At 49.8% G+C, this 25,244-nt stretch overlaps 1 protein-coding gene across 3 annotated transcripts in view; it reads right to left on the bottom strand.

The window, feature by feature from the left end:
* Positions 1 to 25,244, bottom strand: part of SYNJ2 (synaptojanin 2) — a 103,778-nt gene that overhangs the window by 17,509 nt on the left and 61,025 nt on the right. For 2 of the 3 annotated variants that reach the window (XM_042940163.1, XM_042940164.1), the window contains exons 7-18: positions 24,129 to 24,225; positions 21,520 to 21,692; positions 19,937 to 20,018; positions 19,033 to 19,182; positions 18,792 to 18,957; positions 11,794 to 11,985; positions 9,754 to 9,835; positions 8,850 to 8,990; positions 7,055 to 7,247; positions 4,007 to 4,165; positions 2,092 to 2,248; positions 1,013 to 1,130 (exon numbers count right to left, since the gene is read on the bottom strand). In XM_042940163.1, coding sequence (XP_042796097.1) covers positions 1,013 to 1,130; positions 2,092 to 2,248; positions 4,007 to 4,165; positions 7,055 to 7,247; positions 8,850 to 8,990; positions 9,754 to 9,835; positions 11,794 to 11,985; positions 18,792 to 18,957; positions 19,033 to 19,182; positions 19,937 to 20,018; positions 21,520 to 21,692; positions 24,129 to 24,225 — 1,710 coding nt within the window. Of the gene's footprint in view, positions 1 to 1,012; positions 1,131 to 2,091; positions 2,249 to 4,006; positions 4,166 to 7,054; positions 7,248 to 8,849; positions 8,991 to 9,753; positions 9,836 to 11,793; positions 11,986 to 18,791; positions 18,958 to 19,032; positions 19,183 to 19,936; positions 20,019 to 21,519; positions 21,693 to 21,879; positions 22,065 to 24,128; positions 24,226 to 25,244 lie in introns of those variants that run through there. The other variant, XM_042940165.1, reaches the window with a different exon arrangement.

The raw sequence follows: 25,244 nt of genomic DNA, 5'->3' as shown, positions 1-25,244 counted from the left end.
CACGTATTTGCAACCACAGGTTTCTCGAGAATTTAGAATAACTAAAGATTTAGACTTAACGGCTGACTGACTTCACCAGCAACTCTGTCTCCTAATTTCCTACCTTGTGGAAGCTGAAACTGACAGGCAAGTTTGGTAGCAGCTGTGGGACGATCAAACCCTTCCTATTCATACCCTCAAATGCCATCCTCTGTCTCTTTACAGACGTTCTAGGAGACTGGTCTCGGGGCACACCGAGCTGACCGACCCGGCTGCTGTGTTCCACCCTTAATGGCCAAACCAACTGCTCAGAGCATTTAAGAACTCAGAATCCAACACTTAAAAACCCTACGGCATGGGGCGCCTGGGTGGTTCAGTCTGTCGAGCATCCGACTCCGGCTCAGGTTGGGATCTCACAGTTCGTGGGTTCGAGTCCCGCATCAGGTTCTGCGCTCTCAGCACAAAGCCTGCTTTGAATCCTCTGTCTCCCCCCTCTCTGCCCCTCCCCAGCTTGTGCTCTCTCAAAAATAAACGGACATTAAAAAAAAAAATTAAAAAAAAAAACCCAGCCCTAAGGCCATTTGTAATGATATTAGGAAAAACACGTCCCCAGTAGGTGAATGGGTAACTTCCACGGATATATTTAGTGGAACACTGGACGGCAATTACAAGTGAATGAGCCAGATCTGCAACAGCGACCTGACTGTATCTCAAAGACATTAAGTGACCAAAAAAGCAAGTTGCACAATGACATCATTTATGGGAATTTAAACGACAAAGTACCATAGGCTGCATCTTTGAAATTTTCATAAATGACATCAGTTGTGATGTGAGCAATGACAAAATACTAATAACAGTGATTAATTCTTGATGGCGGGTACACAGCTATCTGTCACACTCTTCTTTGTTGTTTACGGAATTCCACATGCCTGCACACCCGCATTCTGAAGGGGACAGCACACCCGTTGTCCGCGGGGAGCAGCGGACGCTGCTTTTGCCAGCACAAAGGTCCCCGCGGCCTCCAGGACCGTACCTGTGATCGGATGCTTGCAGTTCCGCTCGGCCGTAATACTTGAGGGCTCCAGGAGACCAGGAATGTCTGACCGTGCTGTCCGCGTCTATGTCGCTGTCTAGCAGGTTGAGATCTCCGGCTACTCACAGGGATTACGATCAAGAGACCCACACACAACACACAATTGTATCAACATACGGAAAAGCCGACTGAGGAGCCTGGGCCACGGGGGTCTATGTCACAGACCACCCTGTCTCAGACTCGTTCCCTCTAACCCACTGGGCCGGAAACCACGCCAAGGAGGCTCTGGGGTCTGGGGCAGGTAATCCACGTAGGTCGTCCAGTGCTGCCTACTTCCTCCCCAGTGGACACACTCAGTGGGGGTGCGGGTGGCGGCTGTGGGCTTTCCACCCCAGAGGCCACAGGAACACAGGGCGTCTGCAGCCCTTCGTACGGTAGGAGAAGCAGAGACTAAGACCATGACGGGGTCCCTGCCTCTCGGTACCCTGGGGAGGTCACAGATACCCACAGAGCGATCTGAACAGTGTGATTTCCTGGCTTTGAAATCTCTGCATCCATCTTGCCAGAAACGCCGAGCTGTTTTAGGTATAGGTGTTCTAAATGAGCCGCCCTTCCCAGCTGGCCATCGCTAATACTTCTAAACATACTGGAAAACTAATTGAGGAAAAAACCCTCCTTCCCTGTGTCGGGCTCATGTCCTATTTGGAATTGGAGCTTTAAGCAGGTAAGAGTTTGGTTGAACAAAAGGGGCCGGATGTACTGCATGTTGTGGGTGAGGGCACAGACACCGGACACTGACTTCTCTCCTGTTCGCCCCCCCAGGACAGAAGGCAGACGGGGTGGTGTGCGGGGACAGCCGTGATGCAGGGATGGGGAGAGCCAAAGGGGAGCTCCCCAAAGCACAACTTCCAAAGCTTAGGGGCCAACAACTGGAATGAATCTCCTGTAGCTTCGGGTTACCAAGAAAGTTGTTGTTTATAGCAAAGAACGCTGTGCTGCATCACTGTGACTGACTTGCCCTCTGTGGTTATCGACCATTCCCCCTCTACCAGCTCTGAAGGTGCACACGTCCCACGCACCTGTTCTGTCAAAAGGGTGCCTCTTCCTCCACCACAGGACCCTGTCTGTCCAGGCAGGGGTGCGGCATTTGTCACTTGTGTCGTAGGCGGCCGAGCCAACGTCATACTTGTAAGTAGGTCCAAAATTAATGGTGCCTTCATGAAAGTCTTTAAAAATCTATTGGGAGAAAAGACCAAGACCACCTTCGTTCTCCTAGATTCTGTGTGTCGTATGTAAAAACAAAAAAATAAAAAAGCACATACCAAAGGGCTCTCTTCCTTAAAAGACCCAGGATCTACATTGTATTTGCAAATATGTTTCAAACCGAAACGTATGGGTGCTATTTAATTAGCAATACAGTGATGATTACTCATTGTACTGACTTACACACCACACAGGATCTCCCACCCACCTCAAGTACCCGATGTACCACTGTCCGCTTGCCAGTTCCCGGGGAGACCGCGGAAGGCAGGCGGCGAGGCTCACAGGTGCCCCATCCGCACAGTCCCAGACCTAGTACGATGCCCGGCCATTGCTATCAAGGTCTTCATCGATATTTGCTAACTGAATGAACCGGGTCAACAGAAGCACAGAACTGAGACTGAACTCTCTTTCGGTTTAGCTCTGGATCCAGCCGCAGCGCCGTGAGAAGACCCTAGAACGGCCTGTACTAATTCGCTCAGTGCATCTGTGGAAGGGTGTGGACAACACTGGTAGGAGGCAGAGAGAAGAAACTGTTGCAGAGATGTATGGCGTGGTTACTTTTCCATCTGGCCTCCCTTAGCAATCCACAGCCCTGGCAGGGTTGAGTGGGGAGTGCACAGAAAGCGTCAAAAAATGCCTGTCTCTTGCCGCAAGAGACACCTGAATCCCTCTCACCACACATTTTACCAGCTGCGTTTTCAAAACGTAAATGGAATATGGCTGTGCACCTGCCCTCTCGGCCCAGCCTGCCACAAAGCTACCAGATACCAACATGAGCAAACAGTCTGCATTGGAGAAGATCAGCTGGGTCATCGGGAAGCCGGCCAGTGCGACCTGGAAGAACTGAGGACAGATCCTATACCTGAATCTTTCCTATCGTGTCATTGCCTGAGGAGTCACTAAAAAACTGCACACGGGTCATTTGGGGGGACAAACATGAGCTCTGTAGTTTGACAATCTTGGACTGCATCATGGCTCTGTGTACTGACCGTGTGACCTTGGACTCATTTGACCTTGGCCTCAGTTTTCTTGTCTATAAAATGGGTATAATAACCTAATTTATAGGACGGTCTTGAGGATTACCCACACAAATTGGTATATAAAGTATATTAAATACAGTTATAATTCGTTAGCGTGTTCATCAATGAGAAACAGAACTATCATCAAAATAAAGCGCTTTGAGCATCTGTCGGTGGGTCCTACAAGGCTGGCGTGGGGTACGAGATGGGTGGGCTTGTCTACATCAGCATTCTCCGTCCCCACCCAGCACTGTGCTTGCTGCTGACACAGGGCCCTTCGAAGCCGTTCTGATTCCCGCCGAGCGCGACCACTTACTCCCTGGGGGGACACGGAGGACTGAGGGCTCAGTTTGTGTGAAGGACGAGGGACAGCAAGCCCACCTCTAACCGCAGAGCACGGGCTCTGGTGTCGGAGGAGGGGCTTCTGCCACCACTGTTCCTGTGGCTGGCCTGTGTGCCCGCCAGTCTCCTGCAGGGGGGCGGCTGCTCCCGCTCCGAGCGGACACACAGACCCTGAGCACAGCCCGTTGGAGGAAGACCAGGCAGTGGGTGTGAACGGACGCTCATGTTTAACTTCACACGCCACACATCTTAGCGTCAGAATCACTGTTAAATCCACTCATGGAGCTTAATTTACCGCATGCCGGTGTAGACACTTAGATGCTACTCCATAGTAAAATATGCTAAGGCATATTTTAAGAGCACAACTTACTTTTCCGCTTGATTTCTGCAGCTGGAGCTGATCAAATTCCAGAAGTTTCTTCCAGTCTTGGCGTTTGACAAAATAGAAGACTTCTTCGTAAGTGAGATCGATGCGGTAGTTGAAATCGCCGCACCAAAACACGTAATCGTGAGAGAAGATGTTTCTTCCCTGTCGTAAACAAAATCACAGTCATCCCGGCCCATCTTGCAAAGAAGGTGGGCGACGGGAGAAAAATTCACCGTGCAGATAATACGCAGATGCACTGTTTCTTAAAATGTTACTTAAAAAAAATGTCTCGTACTAGAGCATCTCGTCTTTCATTAATCCCATACACTTACTGAGGGGCTTTTGTGTAGCTTATTTTATTTTTTTTTAGTTTATTTATTTATTTTGAGAGAGTGAGCAAGAACGAACACAGGGGAGGGGCAGAGCGCGAGGGAGAGAATCCCAAGCAGGATCCTGCCTGTCAGCCCAGAGCCCAACTCAGGGCTCAACCTGATGAACTGTGAGATCGTGACCTGAGCTGATATCAAGAGACTGAGCCACCCAGGCGCCCCTACGTGGCTTACTTTGCTTAAAATGAGGATGTTTTTGAGCGGTTTGAAGAAAGCTCAGCTCTAACTGGGGAAGCATGACTTCGTCCTTCGCTGCGCCCACCCCAGCTCCGTGACTGGCTGTGCTCCTGCTTTCGTTACATCTACACACCCGAAGAAGAGCGGCCCCAAACATTCAGAGTTAGGAGGATCAGGCATAAGAAAATAAGTGAAAGTGCTCAGAATGTGCAACTTTGTAAAACGTCATGGATTTTGTCCATTTTCATCCTGTGACCCTCTGTTCCATTCTCAGTGCCCGCCCCCGGCGCCCCCCGCCTCCCCCCGCCCCTGTCCCGGTCCAGCCCACCCTGAGCCCGAGGTCCACCAGCACAGCTCTGGAGAGCACTGATCCTCGTCCTCTCTCCCTGCCGTGAATCACCAAAGACAATGACGGTGGCCACTATGCATCGCCCCTACCACCCATCCATAAGCACCGGGCTGTGTCCTGGGGCGCACTGCCCTCACGGCAACACTGGGCAGCATGCACTATGGGCTTTTAGATTAAAAAAGAAAGTTCAAAAAGCTTGCTGAAGTTACACCACTAATGCACAATAAATGCAACATTTGAACTCAGATCTGCCTAACTCCAGAATCTGTTTCTGCTATACCCCCACTCCCTGCAAACCACGACAGTAATCTGGGCGGAGGATTACAACGATCACAACCAAATAAATGTGTAGAGCGCTGCCGTCCAACGGAACTTCGGCAGTGATGGAAATGTTCTCCATCTGTGCCGTCCAGAACGGGAGCAGCTGGCCACAGGCAGCCAGTCACAAGCAGCCAGTGAGTGGCCATCAAGAAATGTGGCCAGTGCAACCAAGGGATTTTTGTTTTATTTAATTTTAATTAATTTAAATTAAAATACTTGCTTGTGGCTAGAGCCTAGTCCGCCGGGCAGCACAGGTGTAGAGCATTAACTGATCGGCATCCGCAATTTTCTGTTGTTGAAAAAAAAGGCTCGTTTTGTGCCCTTTGAATACTTTGAATATGTCTAAAGTTTACTATTTCAAAACAGCACTTTAAGTGAGAAGGGTTGGACTATTTTTTTTAATGTTTATTTTTGAGAGAGAGAGACAGAAAGAGACAGAGAGAGACAGACCATGAGCAGGGGAGGAGCAGAGAGAGAGGGAGACAGACTCCGAAGCAGGCTCCAGGCTCTGAGCTGTCAGCACAGAGCCTGATGCGGGGCTCCAACTCATGGAGTATGTGATCACAACCTGAGCTGAAGTCAGATGCGTAACCGACTGAGCCACCCAGGCGCCCCTGGTTGGACTTTTTTTTTTTTTTTTTTTTAAACGAAGAGACACACAGAGAAAACACGCATAATGTCCTACGTAAATTAGAAGACTACAAGTTGTAAATTTCCCAGCTCTGTTTCTTTTTTGGTCCAAGAAACAAAAACTACAGCAAAGACTACAGCACTCGCTGATGAAAATAAAAGAGTTTTTGCTTTGAGAGCCTATGCAGCCCAGTAAACAGGATGTCAGTTTTATGGGATCTATTTGGTCTCACACTCTGGAGGCTCTGTGACCCAGCCAACGGTGTCACAGACACTGGCAGAACATGTGGTGAAAAGAGTTGGCCTCCCCTCACTGCTGGGAAACCGGTGGTTTGCACCAGGCTGAAGGTGTGCAGGCAGTCATGTTTATACAGGAAAGAGAACATTCAAATCTGAATTTGAAAAGAAGATCTGCTGGCTTTGGGATGGAAACGCCTGCCACCACCAGAGGGCAGCATGGCGCATATTATCCGCAACCTGGAGACCAGGTGGAAGGATCCAGGGCTCCTTAGTCAGGAATGCACAGATTCAAAAACCGGGCGTTTGGGGCACCTGGGTGGCTCAGTGGGTTGGGCGTCCGACTTGATTTTGGCTCAGGTCATGATCTCACAGTCTGTGGGATCAAGCCCCGCATGGGGCTCTGCGCTCACCTCACAGGCCCTGCTTGGGATTCTCTCACTCTCTCTCTGCCCCTTTCCTGCTCTCACACAGTGTCTCTCTCTCTCAAAATAAATAAATAAACATTTTTTAAAAATTAAAAGTAAAAAAACGGGCGTTCTTAGCTGCAACAGAATACATATGTGAAGACCACAGATCTAAAGAAAACCAAGTCGCACACTGTCTGCATTCAGTTGTTCTCCACCAACTTGGACAGAGCATGGACCACAAGTGAGAAAATCGGAAAACACACGGATGCGACGAAAACGTGTAAGTGCATAAGGACTTGACGTGGGGCGTAGAACACTCCAGACCCCCTGGGCTCACCTCTGTTGTGCCATCCCAGCTCATCTCCCCTCCCCCAGCGCTGAGCCCCCAAGGGCAGGGACCCTCCAGCAGTCGCACCTCCGACGCCCGGCCTACACGGGCAGCTCAGAAAACCACGCGTGGGGCTGCGCCGAGCAGGGAGCCAGCACACGCATCCCTGTCACATTCCGGGCCACCGTCCACCCACGGCACGTTGCTCACCATCGGGAAACTGAGCTTCTGGGTGATCTCCCTGTAGTCGTCGTTCCTCTCCTTCACCTGGGCCTGCCCGGCCGTCAGGTGGCTGCACACGAAGCAGAGGCTGGTGCTGTGGAACTGGAAGCGGATGCCCACGGCACCCTTGTTCCCCGCCTTTCCTCCCATGCCCGTCTTCACCGTGTCAATCGCCACGTCTCTGGAACACAGAATGCACACGGGTGGCGGCTCCTTAGCGGTCAAGAAGGACAAGCGGAAACCCGCTTTGCTCCAGAGAAGAGCTGGGCGGCAGCCTGGGGCTTGTGGCTCAGAATCTGTTTAATCACATCTTCAGCGGCCAGGCCATGTGGTGCCCAGCGCGCCACACTCTCCTCTCCCTGCTGACGGCTGCCTCCTGGGAGGCCTGGAGGACCGTCTCCACAGCCCCAACTCTCAAGCGCCCTGCGCTCGCAGAACCACTCATGAAGCCGTCACTTCCATCCCCGCTTTCTGCTTCTATGCCTGCGAAGCAGCACCGGCTTCCCCACCCCCGGCCCACACCCGCAGCCTTCCGGCAAAGCACGGGTGCTGCAGTCAGGTAATCCACGCATGTTAAGAGACAGGAAACAGCCAGTTATTTGTGCCCGGCTGGGTAGGCGGTTTCCATGCAGACTCCAGCTCGCACTCGAATGCCAGCCTGCAATTCCTACGAGTGAGTGTGCGGGTCCACGGGACTGTAGACTGAGGCACACAGAGGTCTCCCCTGCTCCCTGGGACCAGCAGTCAGCAGACAAGGTGGCCAAGAAGCATAGGAGCTAAATGAGCTAAGGCTGAAGGAGAGGCTGGGGACCCTGGGCGGCATCTGGGAAATCTGGAGCTCCCCAGCACCGCCCTCTCTCGTGGTTCATCTCTAACCTCTACCCTGACCTTACCTTCACTGACTTTTACCCACTCACTTTGGACACTGCCCGACTGCCAGAATGAACAGTCAGGGGGACACGGACTTAAAGATTTTCTGAGCATCATAGAAGGGGATTATGGGCACAGAGCCCAGTCTTGCTCTCCAAGCTCTGCCACGGGCACGCCTCCTCTCCTCTAACTACACAGAGGTGTTCACCCAGGTAGCAGGAAAGGTTCAGCCCGGCAGGGGCGGTGAGAAAGACTGGAGGGAATGCTATGGACGTGGGCGAGACCCGGTAGCAATGGGAGGTTATGAGTCATCGAGGGAAAAGGTGAATTCCTCCCAAACCTTACAATACACACGCACACATGTACACATGCATGCACACACACACCACACATGTATACATGCGTGCACACACATATACACACACACGCACACTCACACTTTCCTAAGAGGACACCCATTTCCTAAGTGTTCTCTTCCTGACATTTACAAAGCTGTCACTTTAGGGACATTGCAATGGGGTGACAGTGGGAGAGGCTTTCTGCCCACATGTCTTATTTAGAACTCTTTTAAAGAGCTGGCATTTCCTGATGGGTTACTCAGCTCTTGGTCAGAGGCTTCCTGTCTAAAACTTCAACAAAAAATCCCTTTCCTTGCACAAAACTGAGTTTGGGAGACAACAATCACTCTTTCTGAAAGAGCTCAGCTTCCTGACCTGGAAGGTTCCCACTGTGGCTTTTTAGTCACCAGACAATATTCTATTCAGCCCAGTTTTTCCTTGGGGGGGTTGCTACATTGATTTAGAATAATGGCAAGTCCCGAACCTGGTGCAGGAGGGGGGAGGGGGAGGAAGTCCAAACAAAACACCGAGACCAACAACCCCGTGTCCCCCAGACGTTAACTCAATGTTCTTACCTGATGAATGGGACATGGTATGGACGTACAAAGATATACAGACAGACGCCCACCAGCTGTGCCGAAGTCAAGAGAATGTACCTATGAGAGCGTGAGATGGCTTTCTGCAGCTGCTCACCCCACATCTTCCTGTTGGTGGTACTGGAAGAGAAAGAAACGCTCTACCGTCTGCTGGAGATGGGCTCTCCTACCCACAAACTCCTCCAGCCCTTAGTTTATTCTTTTTGTACAACTGGTGTCACACTGTCCCCACTCCCACGTTAGTTCCCTGCCTCAACTCCTGCCATGGACTATCTGTGTATTTCTGGTTGTACCATACACATCACAGCACACGTCTCACCCCACCCCCTCCACCTAAAACCCAATGCAGTACCTCGCTCATTAGAGCTGCACAGACCAGGTTTTATTATTTGTTCAGAAAAGTCCTTGAAATAAAACCAACAAAGAAAAGGTCCAGTTGACCTTACAGAAAACATTAATCCAGTGGTTTTCTTTCCTTTGCATCCGGTGGAGGGAACAGAAACACCGTCTCCCTGCACTTACCCTTCTCACCTACCCCAGGAAAGGTGAGTCAGCACCCTTCCAGCCTGGCCCTCAGCCCACACCTTCCAGGTGCCCACATGCCAGCTCACAGCATGCCTCAGCCTCCACACACGGCTGAGAATATACAGCAATACCACGCCGTCCTTCTATTTCCTTAATTTGCAAAGAAAGAGGAATCGGAGGTACACATCTGTGTGTGGAGAAGGAACGCAATCCCAAGTATCTACACATCCGGGGTCCCAGGTTAGCGGACGCCGAAGCAGGATGGCCCAGAACCCTGCTCCTAGCCAGGCCCCTGGCTCAGGAAAGCCTCGGGTGAGTTCCAGGGTGCCGCCTGCACCCCTCGTGCCTGGATGCTCACCTGGCATTGACGATATTCCCTGCGCTCAGTTCCACCATCTCTTCAAACCCCACGGCAAATATGTCAGCTGGGCTGTCATCATCTGGGAGGGGGAAAGGCCGGAGGTGAAGGACAATCAGACGCAACAAGGCAAACTTGCGGGTCAGCAAACTCGCGGGGCACCGCGTTTGCCTCTTTGAGCCCAGGTGTGCCCCGGGTCCGGGTGCATGCGTCCCGATGACTCAGTGAAGCTTCGTGTGGAGCCCCACCTTCCTTCACGTCCTGCTGTGCACGTGGCCTTTCCCTGTCTACATCCTGGGGCACGTTACTGACCCCTCCAGACCTCTGTTCCTTTCTTTGCAGAAGGGACAGTAACCACCATCTCACAAGGAGTTGTGAAGCATCCATCAGATGGCACGTGTGAACTACCCACTCCACCTGGCAGGTAGTAAGGGCACCATCCTGTCGGTCTCCCTTCCTTCCCGGTGACCAACACGTGCATCAGGCCCAAAGGCACGTGGGGACGTCACTGTCTCACACTTGCCTGTGTCCCTCAGTACTTTTCAGTGCTGGGCCCAGCCTTGCCGGTTATGACTGACTGATGTGGCCCTTCCTGCCCCAGGGGACTGTCATCTCGGTGGTCGGAGCACGGAAAACCCTGCCCAGCTCGAGGTGGTGACAGCTGAGGTCTGCTACCGAAATGCAGTCTACAGGGCACACAGCCAGCCAAGGTGCTGCTCATCCGTTCTCTCTGGGTCCCTGTTAACAGGGAAGCTGAGGCTTTAACACGACCCCTGCCACATCTCTCCAGTGCCCCCCTGCCACCTGCTGCCACTCGGCTCCTGAGCCATCATTTCAGGCTGTGGTTCAAAGCACTGCACAAAGGGACACCCTGTGCTCCCTGATGCCATCGGGAAAGGCCAGGCTGTCCACTTCTTTCCCTGTTGGCCTCACAGGGCAGCTTGGAAACTTCAAGCTTGACTGGCTTAGAGCTTCTCTTCTTTGTTTAAAGAAAAACTACCCAATTCCTCTGATCTGCGGGCGACAGTCACCACAGCCCCTCCTCCCTCCTGAACCCGGTGAGTTTTTCCGGTTAGGGGGCGCTGCTGAGCCTGCGTCCCAATAATATGCCCCGCAAAGTGACAACAGCTTGCTGTCCCCACCCACCCTGCCGGCTGGCAAACAAAGAGCCATTTTTCGAAAAGGGGGAGGGAAGTTCTCTCTAACGTCCGCAGCATGTATGGGGCCTGCTCCGGTGGGCATTCTGAACGGTCCCCACCGACACAAGAATCCCAGGACCCCCAAACTGTGCGCTCCAGCTCTCCTGCACCTCGAGGCAGCAAGCGGGGTGCCGACCATGCACGTGATGGTGGGTGGGGGGGGGTGGGCTCCAGGCACCTCTCAGGGCCGCTGTGGAGAATGAGAGGCTCTTACACGTCCACAGAGAACCGGATCACGGATCTCTTGCAGAATCCAAGGAAGCCTGAAAGAGCCAGGCCTCCGCATAAATGCTGACTGCAGAAAATCATTTATTCTCCCAACCCTGCAATTCTGAGGCCATCCAATACTCCCTTGCATGACGTAAGACACAAGGTGAGGCGCCCAACTTGGGATTATTGTACTCCTAAAAGGCACACAAATTCTTTTGCAACTGCTTAGAGCGGATATGCAGACACAGGTGGCTGGGGAGAAGGCTGCGACACACGTGCTTGGTCAGCAGCAACACGACCCGTGCGCCTGGCTCTGGCCCAGCTTCCGACGGCAACGTGGCTCCAGGAGCCACGTGCTCCTCCTCACGACAAGAAGGTTCTAGTGAGCGAGACCCACAACTGCGAAATCTCTGTATGTGAAGAGAGAGACTCCCCGCTTCGACAGCCCTTCCAAACATGCGGAAAAGGGAAGGCGTCAAATAATTGGCCAGGTGTGTCCTAGAAAGTTAGACCACGGCACTTTCTAACCTTTCTCGGGAGTGGGAGCACCAAATACCAACTCTCAGGAGGCACCGGCTGCGGAAAAGGTCAAACCGAGGCCCTCGTGGTCGCGACAGCTGCACGCACTCACCCGGGGACCCTGCCAGGCCCGAGAGCTTGGGGGAGTCCAGCAGCCAGTCGGCCAGCTCTGCCGTCCCGAGGAGGTTGCTCCTGAACTGCTTTCCTCCGTTCACGTTCCAGGTCCCCATGGCGATTCGGATCCGTCTGAAATGTGTGAATTCCGACTGGCGCTCTGCCATGGCTCTCAGGATCCTGGGGGTCACTGTGAGGAGGCACGAAAGGGCACAGGTGTGTGCATTGCACAACCACACGTGTCCTCCAGAAACCTGGAAGGAGCTCCCTGTCGGGACAGACGGCCGCAGGTCCTACAGATACGGGCCAAGCGCGCTCCTCGAGAAGATGGTGAGGGGCTAAGGCCACCATAGACACCGCACTTCCCTTTGGCATCTTTTAAAAGTTTGTTTTTGCATTTTGAGAGAGAGAAGCGGGGGCGGGGGGTGGAGTGCAGAGGGAGAGGGAGGGAGAGAGGAGCCCAAGCAGGCTCCACACTCAGTGTGGAGCCCGACGTAGGGCTTGACCTCACGAACCGGGACATCACGACCTGAGCTGAAACCAAGAGTCAGATGCTTAACCGGCTGAGCCACCCAGGCAGCCCTCCCCTATGGCATGAAAATACAAGATCAGACACTCCCTTCTCCATAACCTTTACTTAACCAGAGCCCCACAGGCTAGGGCATCAGACCACAGGAAATCTCAGCCTCAGCATTCCATCCACAAGCCAGTGGGGACATAAGCAAGGGGACACTGCAACCTGCCATACTTTGTTATTTTTTTAATGTTTATTGTTTGAGAGAGAGAGCACAGAGGAGGAGCAGAGAGAGAAGAGGACAGAGGATCTGAAGTGGGCTCTGTGCTGACAGCAGAGACCAATGTGAGGCTTGAACCCATGAACTGCGAGATTATGGCCTGAGCTGAAGTCGGATGCTCAACTGACTGAGCCACCCAGGTGCCCTGACCTACCAGGCACCCCAGCCTGCCATACTTTAAATGCATACGTGTTAAACTTGGAATGTCTTAGCCCATCTTTGCCTTTTCCACCTTCCAGCCCTCAAGCCTGAGACGTTTTGTTTACCTCAGACTCAAACCCTTAAAAAAGCATTATTCTGAACCACATCCACCCTCTGGATATCCACAATAGATTCCATTTTTTAAACTAGTGACTTACAGCAAATTTAAGTCATACCTACCTATCTACTTAATAAGACTCTGTGCTACTCAGACCTTCTCTCAGTTTTGACTGAGCTTACCTTATTTCTAGGTCGATACAAATATCACCTTGGCTATTTAGAGTCAAGGGGGCACCCCTATGGAATCGTGAAAGCAGCAAAGTGCTCTGAAACCATTTTAAACATGGGCAAATTAATTTTCCAAAAATTTCTAGAACAAAACAAACGTTTTTCTAAAGCAAAATGCTAAGTTCTCCCCTTCTTCTCCACTAGCTCCATAGCATTTACAGTGTCCAGGGAATAAGAGACCATTAAGATTTCTTCCAAGGGGGGCACCTGGATGGCTCAGTCAGTTAAGCGTCTGACTCTTAATTTCAACTGAGGTCATGATTTCATGGTTTGTGGGTTCGAGCCCTGCATCGGGCTCTATGATGGATAACAGTGCTGAATCTGCTTGGGATTCTCTCTCCCCCTCTCTCTCTCTGTCCCTCCCCTGCTTGCGCACTCTCTCTTTCAAAATAAATAAAATTTAAAAATTATTTTAAAAATTTCCTAAGAAACCCCCGGTTCATTCATTTGTGGAAGCTTAAAAACCAACCAAAAAACCCTAAAAACCATGAACTGACAGACACAGAGAACAGACTGGGGGTTGAGTGGGATGGGGGGGAGAAAGGTGAAGGGAGTCTAAAGTTCCAGTTATGAAATCAGCAAGCCCTGAGACATAATGCACAGCAGGGCCACCATAGTTCACACTGTGCTGCATGTTTCGCAGTTGCTAAGAGAATAGATCTTGAAGGGTCTCATCGCAAGAAAAAAATATTTTTTTGGTAACTGTGCGCAGTGATGGATATTAACTAGACTTACCGTGATCATTTCACCATGTATACAAATAGCAAATCCTTATGCTGTACACATGAAACATGATGCCATATGTCAACTGGAGTTCAACTAACAAATAGAAACCTCTAGCTGTTGATAGAAGCATGACGGAGTTGCCCCCGAGAGAAGGTGTCCTCATCTCTGGAGACAACTACTCCCTCTATCAGTTCTACAGGGTCCCGGGGCCGTAACAAGCAGGAGGCCCCCCTCAATGGACACTCCCTGGGACAAATGATACCTGGCGATGGGACCAAGAATCCACTGGGGCTGAGAAAGGGTTTCTGGCAGGAGTTAGCACTCAAAGAAGCTGACACCTGTAGAATAGAACACGGACTCCTCCAGCATCTTCTCGACTTTTCCTTTCCTCTTGGCTCGGAAATATAGTCTAAACTAAGAAAGTACAGGAGTGGGCTCCCACTCAAGGCCAGAAAGAACGGGCTCCCAGGAAACACGGTGATAGCTGGTATCGCATTCATATTTTGTATATCCCTGTGCCTCAGTCATGCCAGGACCAGGTACCATTCAACTCGAGTTCATGCTTATAACCCAAAGCCCACCAGAATTATTTAAACTGTCCAATTCTAAGCTACTTACCCTCCTGCCTTTCCTGCAGAAATCCCAATAAAGAAACCCTCAATAAACCTCTGTATGGTATGCTCTCCATATCTAGGACCTGAGAGTATAATAACATTTTTTTAATCCGAGGTACAATTGGTATATAACATAAGTCTCAGGTGTAAAACATTACAATTCTACATCTGAACGCACCACACAGTGACCACCACCAAAAGTCTCATTACCAACCATCACCATACATTTGACCTCCTTCACCCATTCCCCTACCCCCACCCCCTCTGGTAACTACTGATATGTTCTCTGTTTCTGTAAGTTTGTGTTTTTTATTTTAGATTCCACGTGAGTGAAATCACATGGTATCTGTCCTTCCCCATCTGGCTTATCTCACTTAGCATAATATCTTCAAGGTCCATCCATGTTGTTGCAAATGGCAAGCTTTCATTCCTTTCTGTGGCCAAGTAGTATTCCAGTGTGTGTGTGTGTGTGTGTGTGTGTGTGTACCACATCTACTTTATCCATCTATTGATGGATACTGGCTTGTTCCATTATCTTGGTTATTGTAAATAATACTGCAATAAACATAGGGGTGCATATATCTTTTTGAATCAATGTTTTTACATTCTTAAGCTAAATCCCCAGAAATGGAACAGCTGGATCACATGGTAGTTCAATTCTTAATTTTCTGAAGAATCTCCATACTGCTTTCTATAGTGGCTGCACTAATTTACATTACCACGAACAGCATACAAGGATTTCCTTATCTTTACAACCTCTCCAATACTTGCTGCCTTTTTGATAATAGTACAACCGGTGTGAGATTATACCTTATTTTGGTTTTGATTTGCATCCCCTAGTAATGAGTGATGTTGAACATCTTCTCATGAGCTGGTTGGCCATCTATATGCCCTCTTCAGAAATACTGTATGTCTATTCAGATCCTCTGCCCATTTTCTTTCATCTTTCATGTTTGGTTTTTTGTTGTTGAGTTGTAGGAGTTCTTTACATATTTTAGATATTAACCCCTTATCCAATATAGGATTTACAAAAATCTTCTCCTACTTAGTAGGGCTGCATTTTCATTTTGATGACAATTCCTTTCACTGTACAGAAGCTTTTCAGTTTGATGTAATCCCTTCTGTTTATTTGTGCTTTTGTTTCTCTTGCCTTTGGAATCAGATCCTACACACACACACACACACACACACACACACACACACACACACACACACACACTGAGGAGCCTACCACCTGTTTTCTTCTAGGAATTTTATGTTTCAAGTCTTATATTCAAGTCTTTAATCCATTTTGAGTTGACTTTTGTGTATGGTGTAAGACAGTGGTCTAGTTTCATTCTTTTGCATGTGGCTGTCCAGTTTTCCCAACACCATTTATTGAAGGGAATGTCCTTTCTCCATTGTATGTTCTTGGCTCCTTTGTCATAAATTTCCTGTCTGTATATGCATGGGTTTCAATCCAGGCTTTCAATTCTGTTCCACTGTTCTGTGTGTCTATTTTTATGCCACTACTATGCTGTTTCACTATAACTTTATACTTTAGTTTGAAATCAGGGATCTTGAGATCTCCAGCTTTGTTCTTCTTTCTCAAGATTGCCTTGGCTATTTGAGGTCTTTTAGAATTATTTGTTCTAGTTCTGCGAAAAATGCCACTGGAATTGTGATAGGGATTGCACTGACTCTGTAGATTGCTTTGGGTAGTATGGACATTTTAATGATACGAATTCCTCCAATCCATGAGCACAGAATATCTTCCCATTTATTTGCCTCTTTTTCAATTTTGTTCATTAATGTCTTAATAGTTTTCAGAGTATAGGTCTTTCATCTCCTTGGTTAAATTTATTGTAGGTATTCTTTTTGATGCAATTATAAACGGAGCTGTTTTCTTAATTTGTCTGATAATTTATTAGCTTATAAAAGCCTGCCAACTTCTGTATGTCGATTTTGTATCCTAGTACTTCACTAAATTCGTTTATTAGTTCTAACAGTTTTTGGTGGAGTCTTTTGGGTTTTCTATATATAGTATGTCATCTGTAAACAGCAACTGTTTTATTCTTCCTTTCTAATTTGGATGCCTTTTCTTCTTCTTGCCTAATTGCTATGGGTTAGACTTCTAATATTCATTGAATAAAAGTGGCAAGAGTGGGCATCTTTGTCTTGTTCCCATTCTCAGGAACAAGAGTATGTTGTTAGCTGTGGGTTTGTCATACATAAGCTTCGTTATGTTTAGGTAAATTTCCTCTATACCCATGTTGTTGAGAGTTTTTATCAGGAATAGATATTGAATTTTGTCAAATGCTTTTTCTTTATCTATTGAGATGATCAACACGATTTTTATCCTTCATTTTGTTAATGTGGTTTATCAGTTGATTGATTTGTGGATATTGAACTACCCCTGCATCACAGGAATAAATCCCTCTTGATCAAGGTAAATTACCATTTTGATGTGTTGTTGAATTTACTCTGATATTTTATTGCAATTTTTTACATCAGTGTTCATCAGTGATACTGGCCTGCAATTGTGTGTGTGTGTGTGGGGGGGGGGGGGCATCCTTCTCTGGTTTTGGTATCAGGATAATGATGGCCTCATAAGAGGAGTTTGGAAGTATCCCCCCTTTTCAATTTTTTGGAAGAGTTGAAAAGGATAGATATTAAGTCTTATCTTTGAACACTTGGTAGAATTCACCAGTGATGCCTTCAGGTCATGGACTTATGTTTGTTGGGAGGGTTTTTTTATTTGTTCGTTTTTAATTTTCAGCCACTCTATTTTATTTTTTCAAATCTCTATGCCCCACAGGGGGCTTGAACTCACAACCCTGAGATCAACAGTTGTATGTTCTACCAACTGAGCTAGCCAGGAGCCCCTTTTGGGAGGTTTTTGATTATTGATTCAATCTCCTTACTAGTAATCAGTCTATTCAGATTTCGTATTTCTTCATGATTCAGTCTTGGAAGAAGGGCATTTATCCATATCTTCTAGGTTGTCTAATTTGTTGGCATAGAATTATTTGCAGTAGTCTTCTGTGATCCTTTGTATTTCTGTGGTGTCAGCTCTAATTTCTCCTCTTTCATTTATGATTAGCAACCTTTTTCGTGGATGGTCTAAGCTAAAAGTTTATCAATTTTGTTTTATCTTTTCAAAGAACCAACCCTTAGTTTTATATATCTTTTCTACTGGTTTTAAATCTCTTATTTCATTTATTTCCACTCTTTTATCATTTCCTTCCTTCTACTGACTTTGGGCTTCATTTATTCTTCTTTTTCTAGTTCCTTCAATTGTAAAGATAGATTGTTTGAGCTTTCTCTTGCTTCCGAGGTAGACCTGTATTGTTATGATCTTTCCCCTTAGAAGTGCTTTTGCTGTATCTCAAAGATTTGGGTATGTTGTATTCATTTTTTGTTTTGTTTGTTTATTTTGGTCTCTAGGTATCTTTTGATTTCTTCCTTCCTTCCTTTGCTGACCCATCACTGGTTTTTCAGTAGCATATTGTTTAATCTCCACATTTTTGTGTTTTTTCCCCAGCTTTCTCATAATTGAGTTCTAGTTTCATACCATTGTGATCAGAGAAGATGCTTGATATGATTTCAATCTTCTTGAATTTATTAAGACTAGTTTTGTGGCCTAACATACGATGCATCCCAAAGAATGTTCCATCTATACTTGAGAAGAATGTGTTCTCTGTTGCTTTGGGGTGGAATATTCTGTTTATGCCTGTTAAGTCCATCTGGTCTAATGTGTTAAGGCCATTGTCTCCTTATTCATTTTCTGTCTGGATGATTTACCCATTGATGTAAATGGGTTTTAAAGTCCCTTGCTCTTTCTGTACTGCTGTCAAGTCCCCCCTTTAGGTCTGTTAATATTTGTAGATCTTAGAGCTCATACGTTTGGCGTATATATACTTATACATGTTATGTATCTTTTTGTTTAATGGACCCCTTTATCATTATGTAATACCCCTTCTTTGTCTATTGTTAGTCTTTGTTTGAAAGTCTCTCTCGTCTGCTGGGAGCATAGCTACACCAGCTTTCTTCTTGTTCTCATCTGCATAAAACATCTTTTCCCATCATCTCCTTTTCGGTCTACAGGTCCCTACTTCTGAGGAATAAACTCTGTTTTTTCCTGAGCCTCCTCTTGCGGCTGCACATGACTGACCGTCTCATACAAGAATACAAAACACAGCTGCAAGCAGTGAGGCTGAGGTCAGGGCCAGAAGTGCACGCACAGAAGCTCAGCTCAGGGGAGTGTCACTACCTGCCATTTGAGATTGCACGAGGAGGAGGGGGAAGGGCCGGCCAGCACCCCCAACACACATACTCCCTCTGGGCAGCAGGGCAGCTGGCACCTCCATACAGTGGAGTGGGAACCCTCTTACCCAGCAGGGCCGTGTTGTCCAGGAGTACCCTTCCTCTGTCTGCAGACTCCTCGGTATAGACATCCCCCACGAGCAGCAGCTTGATGGCCTCCTGCTTCACCCCGTCAAAGAAGTTGGACTGGATAGTGCGAGACACTGACCGGGCCCCGTCCTTCAGCTTCCCCACCTGCCGTGAGCCAGACCACAGGCTGTGAGAGGGAGCCGTGCAGGCCCTCCCTCGCCCCCTGTGGTCTGCCCCTACCTTAGCCTTCCCTTCCAGGGCCCGGCTGCCCGTGAACATCTTGCTCAGGCTGTGCCCATTCAGAGACCACATGGCTTTGAAGGACTCCACGAAGCGGTCAGCAATGGGCTTGGAGTTCAGCCCCAGGCTCTCGAGCTGCAGGTGGAGAACCTGGGTGACAAGAAAGGGACAGGGGTCACTGTCTGCTCACCTGGAAGCTCCTGGCTGCCACAGCTGCCTCGGGTGACTTTCACCAGGCATTATCTCAGGGAGCTCCTTATTTGGCAGATTCTGGGTCGCCCTGTACCCCTCTAGAGACCGAGGAATGCTCACAGCAAAGAACAGGACTTCCCACCACAACTCACCCCTATTTCGTCCAACTTTGTCTTTATCATTCCACCAGCCCTCCTCTGGCTCCCTTACTCCGGACCACCTCCCGATGCCCCACCCCTGAGCAGCAGAGGGGTGGCGAGCGAGCAGGGAGAGCTGGCAGGCAGCAGTGACTCCACCCCTCCTCCCAGCAGTGAGCCAGGAGAGGTCGCCCAGGCACTGGGCCAGCGGGCCATGGGACAGGCTCTGGTCTCCCTCCCAGGCTTCCGATCATCTCAGCCAGCCTCACGCTGCCCCTGCCAAACTGTATTCATGGTAATTGTGACACAGAACTACTGTTTCTCAAGGTGTCACCTGGTCCTCTGTGCCACCATCTCCGGGATGCATTCCCAAAAGTGTGCCTACAAACGGGATGAAGGCATGCTGTGAATGGGCAAGCCAGCCGCCCAGGAGCACCTCTCGGATGCCTGCCACATCTCTGCCCCACCTCCTCACAGGTAGAAAGTTAGCCCAGTGATGTCACCCTCATCTTGCTGACGGAAGGCATGGGACACGGCCCGGGTGGCCCGAGGGGCTTCACGACGCAGGGACAGACCTCGAGTGCAATAAAGCTCTGCACGGTGTTGGTTCGGTCCAGGCAATCGAGACAGTTCATCCGCAGCGTGCCTTTCTGAAAACTTAGGAAAACGAGAAATGCAAATGGTTACAAGTTGTGGTCAGGGGAACGACAGCCATAGAAGAATGGCCTGTAGACTCCCAAACAAAATGGTACCAGGAGTCACCTATTCTAGTGGCCCCCCAGAACCCCCGGCATACACCCTGAGGGACCCCAGCACCGCTGGAGTGGCACGTACCCTTCTCAGCAGTCTGCACACCTGGGTCATTATAAAATACGCCAATTCTCATCATTTGCCATAGTTAGGTTCCAGAAAGCTGCCGTGAACAATTTGTGCGTCGTACCATTGGCAGATCAGCAAATGCTGAACTACTGCTTCTAGAAGAATGCGGGGTGAGGTTCCCCCGAGTCTCTGTTCACACATCTTCATCAGATGATCGACATGTAACCTTGTTTTATGTGTATTTCTGTGTAAAGCCACCTTAATACAGATCGTCGATCCATTAACCCTGAACTCGCAGCCAACAGCACATAACACACCCGAACACAGCTTCTCCATCACACGTATTTCCCCCATTCGGCACATCACAGCCTTCCTGCGCTCGGGTACACCGGGCGGCGCTTAGCTCTATGTTCGGGGGCCATTTTAAACAGTGAAATCACCAATAAGATGCATAAAAATGTGACCGCGTGGCACTAAACAGACCACAGAAAGGACACTTTCTAGTAGAAGTGCTGAAACAGAAGGCACAGCATCGCCTTACACCCTGAGTGACTGCAATTCTTCACGGTTCTGAGCAGGTCTGTGACGACCGTGATGGGGCCATAAGGATGGATTTGGGGGGTTACAAATAAATTTTAGCAAGTGGACAAATCTGCAAATACAGAATCTGTGAAAAGTGAGGATCGACTGCATTGTGACTTGAGGAAAGCAGGCTTCCTTTTTCCGCTCAGCTCTGAGCAGGAAACTCCAGACCCCAGTGTCCTCGGGCAATGGGGCTCATGCCAACTGTCCCCTTCACTCATGTGGGCTTTCATCAGTTTGGGCAATAAGTTCTTTTTCTTTTCTTTTTTTTTTTTAATGTTTATTTGAGAGAGTGAGTGAGCATGGGGGAGAGGGGGAGAGAGGGTAAGAGAGAATCCCAAGCAGTCTCCGTCCTGTCAGCGTAGAGCCCGATGTGGCACTCGAACTCACAAACCATGAGATCATGAGCTGAGCTGAAATCAAGAAGTGGACGTTCAATCGACTGAGCCCCCCAGGCGCCCCTCGATGATACGGTCTATGGTCACCATAACTCTATGTTTCAGCCTAGTCCATTTATTAATAATTTATTTTGCCAGAAAACCATGCTTCACCATCTTCTCACAAACCTCAAGAGCACGTTCTGAAGGTGGGAAGGCGAAGGACGTGGCTGGAACCCGGGACCCCCCCACATCCCTGAGCCTGTGCTCCAGGAAACTGCAAGGGCAGCTGAGCAGCAAGGGGGGCGCCCAGCCCCGGAGGCCCCCGGCCGCTCCACTAGTCACCAGGCGGGAGCATGAGGACGCAGGTGGAGACTCACCGTGGACTTACATTCTCGCCCTTGGTAAACACACCAAAGTCATCCCAGTGGAGCTTCAATTGGGGCCTCAACAGGTTCTCCAACTTCTCTAGCTTCCCGCCTTTGGCAAGTTGATGGAAGTCAAAGTTTATCATAGGCGTGTCGCCGGCGTGGCAAGAAGCCCAGAGCAACTTCTGAAAGTGGAAAGGGAAAGGGTGGCAGGGGAAGGAGGGAAGGAACGCAGTGACAGCACAGCTGGAGCCGTGTGGCTCCCCAAGGCACTCGCTCGAGCACACGGTTTAGCTTTAAGGCATATGGTGGACCAAGCTGTTCATCGGTCCTGACCCTGAGAGAGAAGAACAAAGACTTGGAGGACCATACCACACAGAGCATCTTGCCTGCAGAAGGGGAGAAGGTCCACCCTGGGCAAAACACAGCCAGAGCAGGTCTGGCTCCGTGGGGCAGCTCACAGCCCTGTACTGACATCACCCTCCCGCAGGACTCTTGGGCGGGCGCTGATGATGGAAGGACCACTCTGTTCTGCAGGCACCCAAGCGCCACGGGCCCATTAGGGGCAGGGAGGCCCAGCAGGCTGTGGAGCTCATAATGCAGCTCCCTGTTGCCCTGGTAACCGGTCCCATACTGACAAGTGAAGCCTCAGGTGGGTGGGCTCAGAGGTGTCCAGTTCTCCCGTCAAGGTCCTCTGGATCCCCGTGAAGGGAGATGCCTGAGGCACAGCCCAGTAAAACTTCAGGATGGGGGTGACCGGTGGCCAGGGCCGGTGGGCCCAGGCTGGCACCTGACCTAGAAGGGAGGCGGGGCCAGAGATGGGGACACATAGCAGGTGGGCTCCAGGCAGCTTGGTACTCCCGACCGAGGCCTCTCTTCCACACGAGGAACCTCCCTGGCCACTCCTTGGCTCTCTCGAGAGTCCTGTGATAGAAGATGAACCGGGTGCCTTGCCAGAGCACCTGGTCCCTGGTCTGTCCCACCCCAGGCCCTCCTGCGTAGTTTCAGGTCAGGCTTGTCCAGAGAGTCTAATGACTCTGAAAGACTAGAAGGACTTTAAGACTTGTGGTCCCTCCAACTCAAAGTGCCCATCCACTGTGAGCCAGAATGCCAATCAGTGTATGGCTGCGAACATCGGGAAAGTCTGGCTATGAAAAAGAAGTCAGCTGAGCTGACTAGCGTACCTCTTAGCGACTTTACATTTTGGAGCGAGCACCTTGGCTAGTTATGGCCTGAGGGACTGCAGGTTGCAAGCTGGCAGCCGGTGCACGGGCCTCGGGGCTGAGGGAGCCACAGCTCTACATGACACCGGCCGGTCACCTCCAGGTGGCATCCACCTCCTCCCTCCTACCTGCCCAGCAGCCCACCTTCCTCCTGCTGGGCCACTGGACCACGGCTGCCTCCAGCCCCGCTAGTGACAGAGGAGCCTGTCAGCAGGGGGCACTTCCATCAGCTGACGGGAGGATGCTGAGGACGTCCTCTCCCCACAGCTCACGGCATAAAGGGAAAAGAGATTCTTGGGTTTTCCCTTTTTCCCTTTCCTTAAAGTAAGCTGCCAACGTTGCTGCCAAGAGGGTAGGGAGGGGGGACAGCTCAGCAAGCTTGCTACACACCAAACAGGAAGAGCAGGTCTGGCCAAATGAAACTGGCCACCAGAAAGTCTGATCTGAGCACATGGCTTTTCCAAGCAGAGTGAAATGAGCACCCGCTGGGGTTCAGCTCCTACCGGCCAGAGGTTGGGGGTCAGGAAGGCAGCAAACACCGCCTCCCATGAGGCTTCGCAGGAGGATAGGTCCGATTTCACTCTCCCCATATGTGGCTTCCCTGCCCTTGGAACAACCAGAGGGCTTCTCTCCGTGAAGTGAGGGACATGGGCCACTGAGAAAGGGGCGTGGAGGTCGCCCACAGCTCATTCTGGAACTTTTCACGTAGTAGACTGAATACACACAGGAGCTCTGGGAACAGAAGGCCCCGTTTCCTTCCCTGGGTAGGCCCCTCCCCCTTACACCAGGCCCAAAAGTGCCCAGACAGCCTCAGGGAGCCCGTGGGGAGCCAGGCAAAGGAAGCTGCTTTCTGGGGCGGCCCAGACAGGGATGGGAGATTTGAAGGCCGAAGTTAAGCAGGAGGAAATCATGTAAGATTCCCTGCTTTACACTGAGCGGGAGCCCTTAAGAGCTCCACCGAGTGCCCCGCAGGTGTCTGGGTGAGCTCGCCAGGAGGCGCTGACCAGCAGCAGAGCCAGACCAAGCAAGGGAAGGGGAGCTCAGGCGCCCTGAGCAGTCAGGGATTGCGGGGCGAGGCCCAAACGTGTGCGGGTGTACGTGTGTCCAAGAGAACCAGGCAAAGGGGCCTGGCTATGCAGAGCCCTCAGAGCCCCAGTGTGAGTCTGGAGGAAGCACAGCTGGAGGAGGGAGATGCTTTGTTTTGACTTTGAGCAAATTCTCTAACCATCAGTTCATAAACATTAAATTTCGTACATCAGGAGCCCAAATCACCTAAGGCTATAGAGCTGATGGGGAAAAACTCCCAGACGCGGCGAGAGCAGTGCTATTGTTCCCAGTCCAGCACAGAAGCTTGCCTCTGAGCAGGGGCCCCTCACCCAACACCCCCAGGGTCTTTACCTTGAAGGCTCTGTTGAGCACCTCCTCTCCGCCTCTGCTCCCCAGCAGGTTCACGACCACTTGCTTCCCATACTGCTCCTTCAGAAGCACCATATGCCTACAACGGAGCAGGGCGGCACCGTGAGCCCACATCACCAGGACAGAGGCTGACGGCTCCACCCTCGAGGGGAGAGGGTACAGGAGGGACCTGCATGGCACTAGAGGTCCGGGCTGAGCTGTTCTCCAGGACACAAAATGGGTGGGGTTGGGGGGGTTGCGGGGAGAAAACCAGTCTCTCCCAGCCACCAACCCCACTGTCAGGGACAAGCAGGTCTACAGTCTGTTTGCATGAAAGGCTCGGGCCAAGAAGAACTTACAGCACATCAGACTTCTAAACAAGCAGAACGCTAGACAGAGGATATGCCGCACTTCCTGTAAAGTCCCTGTTAAATCTAGAACAGCTAACACAGCTTCATAAGGGCAACATGCACGTCTGTGAAATTAATCTCTAATTTCACTTGGTACCTTCTTTCTTTAAACTAGAAAAGCTGGTAGGAGAGCTGTTAACCTCAGTGTTTTTTATCTAAGCACATTATATTTCATTATGTTTAACCCAAACAAGAAGGCACAGTAAAATTTCAAGCTTTAGGAAAATATTCATAGATCAAGGACTTTTAAAAATACAAATGTTGAAATACTGGGGAGAGACTAATATTTATCCTTTATTACCAGCTTTTGAAAAGTTAACTTTATAATCTTAATCATGGTAGGAATGCTTAAATATAATTTAAAAAAAAACACAGGGAGAGGACAATGCAACAAGCAGATGTAAACTGTATTTTCCTCGTGCAGTCTTTTGCCTAAATATGGAAAAAAGACTAGACGATGATGGCACACCACACCGTTAAAAGTGGTGGAATTTTACGTGACTTAAAATTCATTTCCTCCTTATACATTCTTGTATTTTCTGAATTTCTAGGGTATGTTTCTTTTATAAATCCATTTTAAGTTGATTAGCACAAATGAACCAATGTCAGCCCAATAAAGGAAAAAAATCCTCTCGTGCCAACTTCGAGGGATAGCACAGTATAGTAGAATATGGATCCTGAACGGGGCAGTTTGAATTTAGGTCGTCTG

Source organism: Panthera leo, chromosome B2, assembly GCF_018350215.1.
Source record: "Panthera leo isolate Ple1 chromosome B2, P.leo_Ple1_pat1.1, whole genome shotgun sequence".
NCBI classification, from domain to species: Eukaryota; Metazoa; Chordata; class Mammalia; order Carnivora; family Felidae; genus Panthera; species Panthera leo.
Note: the sequence above shows the minus strand (reverse complement) of the source record. Positions and strands in the feature narration are given on the sequence as shown.